Consider the following 9,381-nt stretch of genomic DNA (forward strand, 5'->3'; position numbering starts at 1 on the left):
CAGAAGAGGCAAGCAGGGGGGCGAAGCAGAGCTGTAGTTCAGGTTCATTGAGCCAGGTCTTTGCCAACATTTGGCACATGCCCCCACATTTAGCTCCTGTAACAAGCCACGGAGGACATAACGTTATTGTGCCCATTTCACATGCAGGGAAAGTGAGGCTTGTGGAAGTGGCATCTTGTGCCCAGAGTCACAGCTGGGGGTGCGGGTGAAGACATGATTCTGATGCCAACAGTCTGGCTTCAGAGTCCATACTTCAAGGAGGGACTGGACCCAAGAAGCCCCTGCGAATTCTGGAGAAAGTTCACCCAGTTATTAGCCTTGGTCCCAGCTGGAAACAGATGGTACCTCCAAACAGGGCAATCGAGGGATTTTAATGTAAGACCCATTAGCAAAGGTGGGGGCTGATTTTAGGGGAAGCCACAGGGAGGACGCAGTCTCTGGGACTGAGGAGCCAAGGCGAAGGAAAATTACCTGAGCCGGGGAAGACAGCGAGATGGAGAGAGAAGTCCACCATCCAGGAGCTATGGCCTCTAGGGGACACAGCCCACCCAAGCCCACAAACAGGGAGCCCAGCAAACAACTACCATGATCTCATTCTACCCCTACCTTCTGGCCTCCTGCCGCTCCTCCCGCGGACCAGACCCCGCTGCTGCTGCCCTGTGTGAGGTCACGTCCTTGGGCACTGAGCTGGAAGAAGTCACCAGTCAGGCAGCTTCCCCAAAGAACTCCTCACGCGGGGGCATCCAGCCCTGCACCTGGCACCCTGCACCAGCGTGGGGTGCTCGCGAGGGGGAGCGGCTGATGTCTCTCCTTTTGGGAGCTCCACGGCGGGCCCAGCAGCAGCAGTGACAGGCGCCACGGGCGAAGTTAGGGGAGCCACGTGACAAGGAAGGGCATGCACAGTCCAAACTGTGCAAATCATTTGCTTGAAGACAGTCCCCCTGTCCCTAACACCAGGGCTGAAAACACTCCTTGAAGTCCAATAGCGCAGCCGCGCTCCCGGCCCTGCTTGTGCCTGCGTCCCCTGACCTCCAGAGGGCGCCCAGGAGCAAGCAGCGCTTCACAGGCAGACTGAGAGGAGAGTCCACCGAAGGCCAGCCGGTTGGACAAAAGCAGCTTCCAGCACAGAAGCTGAAATCAGTAGAATCAGACACCTCGGGTTCAAAAGAACATAGAGGTCATCACCTCCAACCCTCCCTGTTTCCCGTCAAATATGTCAATTCAGCCAATTTGGCGAACACTGCAAGCACTATGCATCTATTATTTCTTAAAATCCTTCCTGCAGTCTTCTGAAGTTCTTCCCCAGTTGTCTCAAGGAATAACCAAACTCACCAGAAGCTTATGCAATTCCACACGTCAGGAAAATGTGAGAGAGCAGGTGTTCGATGCTAGCACTGAGCTCTTTCCTCGAGGGTCCCTCTCCCTCCTGTTTTGGGGGGAGGTACAGCAGCTCTCAACAGTCCCTACACCCTGGGACTTCTGGAGCTCGGCAACCATAAGAAATTCACGTTCCAAAGAGGGCCAGGCCAGTGGCACCTGCCGCCAGGGCCTCACTCCCTGCCGAGGGTGGTGCAGCCACCCCCCCTCCCTGGGTCCACACAGAAGGCCCAGACTGGCCCACCATGATCTGCAGGATAGCAGCTGGGGAGCTAAGATTTTGAGCTGGTGCCTCCATCCCTAGCTTCCGACCACCGAGAACAAGAGTCTCCAGCGTTCATTTTGATTTGTCTGGTTCTCCTCCCGACATTTTGTCAGGTTTCAGCCCGCCAAGACGACCTGGCTCAGGGACCACCACCACCCCCCCTCCCCGCTGATGTGCTTCTTCAGCATCTGGACCCAACTTAGAGGATTCACTTTCCTATCCTGAACTGTCCAGTTCCCTAAGGGGTCCTGCCACAACCCATCCTGCTTCAAGAGGGACAATGAGTCAGACACCCAGGGTAACCTTTCGGACACACGATGCCTCAGTGCAGAGGAAAAGCACCTGCTTCTTTTCAGCCATTGGGCTGTTCTACCGAGAGCTGGGTGCACAGGTGGTTTCCAGCACCTACTCTCACGTACAAATTATAGCTCTTGTGTCAAAACAAGCTTTATTCTTCTATTTCCTGTTTGAAAAGTGAGATTACAGTTCAGAAGGAGGGGTCCCTGCTGTGCTGGTGGTGGGATTGGGCCACACTGGTTTCCCAGGAGATTTGCAGAGGCGCCACCTCTGTTTGTCATGTGTAGTTTATCAGGGTGCTCCTCCTCCCCTGTTCTGGACCTGCCCAGAGGATCCTCAAACATCTGGAGGGCAGTGAAATGATACCCATTTGCCATCCCTGGTCTACTATCATAACGAACCTTGGAGCCTTCTGGAAGGGAACTCATGCTTAACAGGGTGCAAGGGCTACATTTTGGTTAAGAACCTGAGCTGGTGTTGGAGGGAGATGTGACCCTGCTCCCAGGGCCAGGGAGAGCAAGCTGCTTAGGGTCCCCAGTCTCTGCTGCAGACATCAGCCCCTGCCTCAGGCAGAAGCAGCCCTGGACAGGGTGTCAGTGGACACCAGCACCTGCTCGGGCAACAATGGCGGCTACCTGCGGCGTGTTTGCACTGGGGCCCTAGACAGCAGGCCTCTGGAGCTTTGGCACAGCCCTCGTTGGGCACTTGCCGAGGTGGGGGTGCCTCTGGTGGGTGTGGCATTGGCAGCATCAGAAGATTCATCTACAATGAACTACAGCAAGAGAGGAGGGATGTAGTGGAACGAATCACCTCTTATGAAGCCCCTGATCTCATCCTAGAGACTCCAAAGACTACTGGGGAGAAATGTGAAAGAACGGCATTCTCAAAAGGAAGGAGGTGGAGCCAGGAGGGGGCGTGGCTAGAAGAGGTGGAGCTAGGAGGGGTGGGGCTAGAAGAGGTGGAGCTAGGAGGGGTGGGGCTAGAAGAGGTGGAGCTAGGAGGGGTGGGGCTAGAAGAGGTGGAACTAGGTGGGTGGGGCTAGAAGAGGTGGAGCTGGGAGGAGTGGGGCTAGAAGAGGTGGAGCTGGGAGGGGTGGGGCTAGGTGGAGCTAGGAGGGGTGGGGTTGGGGGCGGGACTAAGAGGGTGGGGTTGGGGCGGGGCTAGGGGGTGGGGTTGGGGCGGGGCTAGGAGGGGCAAGCCTAGGAGGAAAGGCAGGAAGTAGGGTGGAAAGCCAGAGGGTCTGTAGGGAGGGGAGATGGAGGAGGGCAGGTGACAAAAGGAGCTGCTCCCTCACATCCATTTTGGTTCAGGGAAGTGAAGTTCTTTGCTTAACTAGCATTTGCTCTTGGGAGGATGAAAAGCTCAATATCTGCCCTTCTCTCTACTCAATGGTTCCTTGGGAAAGTTCATGGTCTTCTCCCCCTATGTGCCTTCAGGAAAACAATTCTTTCTGCCTGCACTGCCTTTCCTGTCGGTCCTCCAGCGAATTTCCATGACGGAATGGAAAGTATTTCAAGGACAACTCCGCTAACCACCCACCGACGTGGGCGAATGCCTCTCTCAGGGCCACCATGCTTCTGGATTCCAAAAGGTCATTCACACTGTAGTTTAAGTTCGTGGATCCCTGGTGGGTACAGTTATCAATTTCTTGCTTCTCAATGCACCTTTCAATGCCTTACTTCCTGATAATGACACTGGACTCTGTGAACGTTTCTCCTTTGCCATCTGGCACGATGTTAAGCTTGTGTGGAGGGTATGGAAGAGACGCTGCAGGAGGAAGGGCCTCTCTCCCTGGTCTGTGCTTTTGTTTCTGCTTCCCCGTGGCTGCCTGGAGCACGTGTGCTGAACCCCCAGTAGTGCTTACCCTGCAGCACGTGTTGTTGCCAGTCCCAGCCTGGATTCCTGGCCCGCTGGCACCCCAGGAGGGTCTGCTGGTCCTGGCCCAGGATTCCCTGTCCACTGGACTTGGCCTACTTGTGACCCAGCGGGAAGCTTACAGCAGGTCCGTCCCCATCTGAGTTTCTTTGCTCTCCAACCATAGTCTCCACCTGTAGACCCACTGGGGCCCATAGCAGCCCAGTCAGCCCCCTCCCCATCCAGCGGGCCCCCTGGGACAAATTTACCACAGCCTTGGGATGTCCTTGAGAGTTGTTTTATTCTCTGAGTGTTTAATCTCCTAGAAATACTTAATACTATTTTAAATTAAACTGTCCCTGTAAAAACATGTGAGGTTTCTGCTTCTGATGGAACCCCAACTGGTATACCTCCAGTAGTTTTGCCCCAAAAGTAGAGCGGAGAGGAGGAGGCGGGGCTGTTTCTGTAATATGACCAGACCCCCTCACCCCAGAAGATGTGTGAAACAGAAGCCCTGCTTGCCTCTCTTCCAGATTCAGGTGGACCTGCACGCATCCCTCTGCCATGCACTTCTCCCAGATCGGTAGCTGTTTACTGTCTGGGACCCCACGAGACTGTGGACACCTCTGTTTCTCAAAGTGTGGACCCCGGACCACCAGCAGCAGCAGCACCTGAGAACGGGTTGGAAATGCAAATTCTTGAGCCCCATCCCAGATCCATTAAATCAGAAACTCAGCATTCTATGTGGTCACAATCCCTTCGGGGGAGTCTCATATATGCAAAGGTTCGAGAACCATTGATGAAGGGTAAAGTAACTTAACTTCTCCGAGCCTCATCTGCAAATGGTAGTAATTATATCTTCCTCACGTTAATTGTTGTGAGTATTTGATAAGACAGCACAAAGAGTGAAATAATGGTGGCTAGGGACAGATCTATTGATACAGAAATATAAGTTATAATAAAAAGCATCAGGGCTACTCCGTTCCCTTCTCTTCTCTCCTCTCCTTCCTAGAATTCGGGGGAACCATGGAACTAGCCTCTTGCACACTGCCCCCACTGGCTGGGGGTGCTAAATGTGCCAGGGTGACCAGGGTAGGTGACCAGGGTTCAGTGTCTCCAGAAATGACTTACAGGCTCTGGAACTCTCCCTAGAGGTGCCTGTGGGCCCTTCACCAAAATGGCCGAAAGCTGGCAGTGGTGGGGGCTGGCTTAGGCATGCAGGTCCCCCAGTCACAGTACTGTGGGGTGGGAGCAATGGTGGGTGAACAGGGAAAAGCATGTTCATTGGCAGGAGGTCTGAAGCCTCGGTCATTCCAGACCATCTGGGCCAGGTTTTCCTGATGCACACATGGTCTTCACGGGTATAATGGAAGTTTCTGGAGTTTCTCCAGAAACCTGATTTTAGCCTTCCTCCGTCTTCTTCCTTAGCTCGAGGGACAAGACGGCACTCCAAAAACTTAAGGCTCATGAAGGCACATGAAGACTAGGCAAGGCAGGTTTCCAATCAGCCTCTGGAATGTGCCTTTAACATATTTACTTGGCCAGTTGGATTTCCAAACTTTTCATTCTCTGCCTTAAACTCTGGCCTTCCTTGGGAGCTGATACCCACCTCTGGCACTCACCATGGGGTTGGTCTCACCCCAATCACCAGGCCTGGCCAAGAGCCACAACTCCCATCCCAGGTAAAATGAAACATGGAAAGATGGCACAATTAAAGGTGAAAAGAGTGTTCTCTGAGAATGGGCTGCCTTGCGTTCATCTGAAGTTTGGGTCGCCTTGAATGGACTTAATGGTTACTGGTGAGTGTCCAGCTTCTACCTGGAAGGGAGATAGGTCTGATTTTGAAGGAAGCGTTATGCACTAAAGATATTACCACAGGCAGAATTTGAATCTTTACCCCTATTCCACATTTCCAACTTTCAAATATATACCTCTTTTTCATACCTCCAAGTTCTCTGGAAGAATCTAGAGCTCTTTATTCCCAGGACTGGATAAATTTTCACTGGCTGCATTTTTATTTTAGAGAAAAGGAAATCTGATGTGATCAATGCTCCCTGAATAGGATTCCTGGGGCTCTTAATTAAGCCAGATAAGGTATCTCACACTGAGAAATACTCCCATTTGCTTCTTGAAAACTCATTTGTATTCTCTAAGAGATGTAATTTGTGTTTCCTTATCTCATTCCCGAATCAAAAGTTACAATTTTGCAAAGAATAATTTTTGCCCAAATATATTTTCTTTCTAGTATTCCAAAGAGTCCGTGATGGCAAGGGGTGTAGAGCTCTGTCCTTGAGTGGCTCTGACTCTGTCCTTCCTCCGGCAGTCCAGGAGCAACAAGTGTCCACTGTCTTTTCCCAGGCTTCCAGCCTCCACCCAACAGTCTACCTCCCAAGACCCCTCCCCTAAAATAAGGGAAGAGAAATTAGTCTCATTTTACAGTGAGCAGTTACTGTGGCTTAAAGATTGTTAGCCATGCATGGTACCTCTCTTAAATTTTGTCCTCCCATGAAATAAGCACACTTTTACCTCTGTCTCCTTAGACGGACTCCACCGACCCTTGTTCCCTGCTCCCAGGTCTCCTGCCTGGCCATAGACCAGCTGTTGATCATCAGTTGGGCAAGTGAACTCAGGCCTGGCTTTGTAGATGTGGACACTCTTGGTCCAAGGGCGGTGTCTTGCTTCCTTCTCTTTATCCTATGCTCAGCCATGTTTAGCATTCCAGTTTTTATAAGATGACCATGAACTCAAGGGTATCGGGCATAGTCTGAGCTATTAACAAGATGGCGTTTTTCTCACTTCTGTTATAGTCTGGGGGTAGACCTCCTTCAGGGAGATCTTCGAAGTAAACATGAGTGAGTGGCAGGTCAAGATGCAGGCATTCCCAGGCTCCTGGTCCTTGGCCTGCGTGCTGGATTTTAGGACACGAAGGGGGGAATAGACAGAGATGAGGTTAGAGAGGTGAGAACATGCCGAAAACCATGGGCATGTGTGCTATCCCCAGGGCGCCGAATTGTCCTGCAGTGCAGTCAATGGGATCCAGCTGCCCATGTCAGAGCTTTGACACGTTTCTTAAAAATGCTGATGCCTGGGGTGCTTGGGTGGCTCAGTTAGTTAAGTGTCCGACTCTTGATTTCAGCTCAGGTCATGATCTCACAGTTGTGAGATCAAGCCCCACATTGGGCTCCATGCTGAGCATGGGGCCAGCTTGGGATCCTCTCTCTCCTTCTCGCTCTGCCCCTCTCTTCCACTCACACACTCTCTCTCAAAATAAATAAATTAACATTTGAAAAACAATGTTGATTTTTGAGCTCCATTCCCAGATCTACTGAATCAGAATTTTTGTAGCCCAGGACCCTACAGATTTACAAGATGCCTGGGTAATGCTTATTCACCCTTTAGTTGGAAAATACTGGCACCATTGACTGAGAGGTTAATTCAAGAACCTAAGCAGAGATATAGCATAATCATATTGGTCACTTTGGTTGCACTTTATCGTTAGTTGCTTTAGACATATTGAGGTTGAGGCGTCTCTGGGATATCCAGATGGGAGCTGTCCAGGAGGAAGTTGGATCGATCTTCAGAACTGAGGACAAATTCTGTGCAAAAGATACAAAGTGGTAGGGAAGGAAATCCTTAACATGGATGTGATTTCAAAAAGAAATGGGAGAGCAAAGAAAAAGCCCTTAGGTCTTAAGAATACCAACATTAGGGGCACCTGAGTGGCTCAGTCTGTTGAGTGTCTGGCTTTTGATTTCAGCTCAGGTCATGCATGGACTCACAGTTTGTGGGTTCAAGCCTTGCATCAGGCTCTGCACTGGCAGCACAGAACTGCTTGGGATGATTCTCTCTCTCCCTCTCTCTCTGCCCCTCTCCCACTTGTGTGTGCATACGTGCTCTCTTTCTCAAAATAAATAAATGAACGTTATTTAAAAAAAGAAAAGAAGAATACAAAACATTAAAAGGCTATGAAGAAGAAAAGTTGTCCAATGAATGGGGCTTTTTATTAGAGAAAGTATATTTTTACTGTTTCAGGTCAATTTAAATTTTAACAAGACAGAATGTTCTCGTGGGTAGTAATTGGTAAATACAGTGCTATTCAAGTTGTCTCCCAGGCTTTTAAGAAATGTACTTGATAATCAAGATTATAGTAATGCAATAGCCAAAGTCAAAAAGTTTGATTTAGAGGCAAAGAGGAGAGAGGATTGAGTTGGGTAGGAGAACAGCTATATTATCAATGAGAGTGTAGGTAATGAGGACATAAGCGAACCGTCTTTACTGAGGCTCCGGTCCCTGCACAATGAGGAAGTAAATATTCTTTCAGTAAAATTGCCTCCAGTAAGAAAAGTCGCTAGCCAATTCTTTCAGGTGTGAGGATAAGAAAAATCAAAAAGATATTCTGGAAGGACAAAGTTAAAACTGCTTTTGTACCATACACATTTGAGAGGGAAAGGAAAGATATTTGTTTAAATGTTTCTTGGCTGGGAACAAAATGGATTTTCCCTTTTCCCTCTTGATTGTGGATGTTGTTCCTAATAATTCACAAAGTATTTTCTAAGTTATTCTTCAATTCCCCCAAGTAGATGTTTAACCATGATTGCACCTGAAGAAAAAAAAAAAAAAAGAATTTACATTGAGTATTTTCTCAGGCCCTACTACTTGTTCTAAGTGCAAGATTGATTTCAGCTCCTTTGTTCTGCACAAACATGTTACAAAGTAGGTGCCCTCATCCTTATTTTACAGAAGAGTAAACAGAGGGGGATGGAGGTTAAATGACCCCATCAAGGTCGCCCAACTCCTAAGAATTCACGCCCCTGCAGTCTAACTCCTGCATCTGCCCCCTTGCCTATTCTTTTATACTACTTTTTAGTGTATAAGTTTTAGGGGCTATTAACAAATGAAGCTTTTTAGATTACACAGGTATTTTTGAATTTCTCAGGGGAAGCCAAAAGTAGTCAACAACTATGAACTGCCATGAGGGTTTGTGATAAATGATCAGTGAAGCAGAATAATTCATAAATGTTCATTCTTGGAATTAGGTTCTGTAATATATGTACATTTCATTATAAGATCTTATGCATATTTATCACTTTAGATGGTTTTCACCTGTCTGGTTTTAGCTAGATTATACATTCTCCAAGGCTGAGAAGTGCATACTCCCAATGTTTGGGGCCCTAGCATAGGAAAACAGGGAAAGTCCAATGATGCATTTTAAATGAATGAGTCAGGTAATGATGGGGAGCTCAGAAGAGCTTCTTTAAGTCACAAAAATATTTTCCGGTTATTTTCCAAATTTCCTGAGATGGGAAATCTAAATCTAAAATACGTTTTAGGGTTTGGTATGTATTTCTTTTTTAGGCGATATTTTAAATATAGTTTTATAACTTCCAGAGAAACATATCTATATAGACATGATTCGTTTTGAAAGGATCCTATGGGTTCTACAGCATTAAGAGCTTTTTTTTTTTTAATTAAAGAAAAGAACAAAATATCTTGGCCAAGCCAATCTCTGAAACAAAGGGCTTCAAATGGAGGCTGACTGTGGTCCAAAATTAGCCCGCACTCTTATGCTACCGTATTATGTTTCTCTC

General features: G+C 48.5%; 1 protein-coding gene across 1 annotated transcript; it reads left to right on the forward strand.

The window, feature by feature from the left end:
• The first annotated feature begins 1,922 nt into the window (after positions 1 to 1,922).
• On the forward strand, positions 1,923 to 4,770 carry LOC109492330. The gene is made up of 4 exons (XM_045038080.1): positions 1,923 to 2,057; positions 2,490 to 2,836; positions 3,376 to 3,530; positions 4,327 to 4,770. The coding sequence occupies exons 1-4, from the start codon at positions 1,923 to 1,925 to the stop codon at positions 4,611 to 4,613; spliced, it is 924 nt and encodes a 307-aa protein (XP_044894015.1). The 3' UTR covers positions 4,614 to 4,770.
• Positions 4,771 to 9,381: the final 4,611 nt, after the last annotated feature.

This window comes from Felis catus, chromosome D1 (assembly GCF_018350175.1).
Source record: "Felis catus isolate Fca126 chromosome D1, F.catus_Fca126_mat1.0, whole genome shotgun sequence".
Lineage (NCBI taxonomy): Eukaryota > Metazoa > Chordata > Mammalia > Carnivora > Felidae > Felis > Felis catus.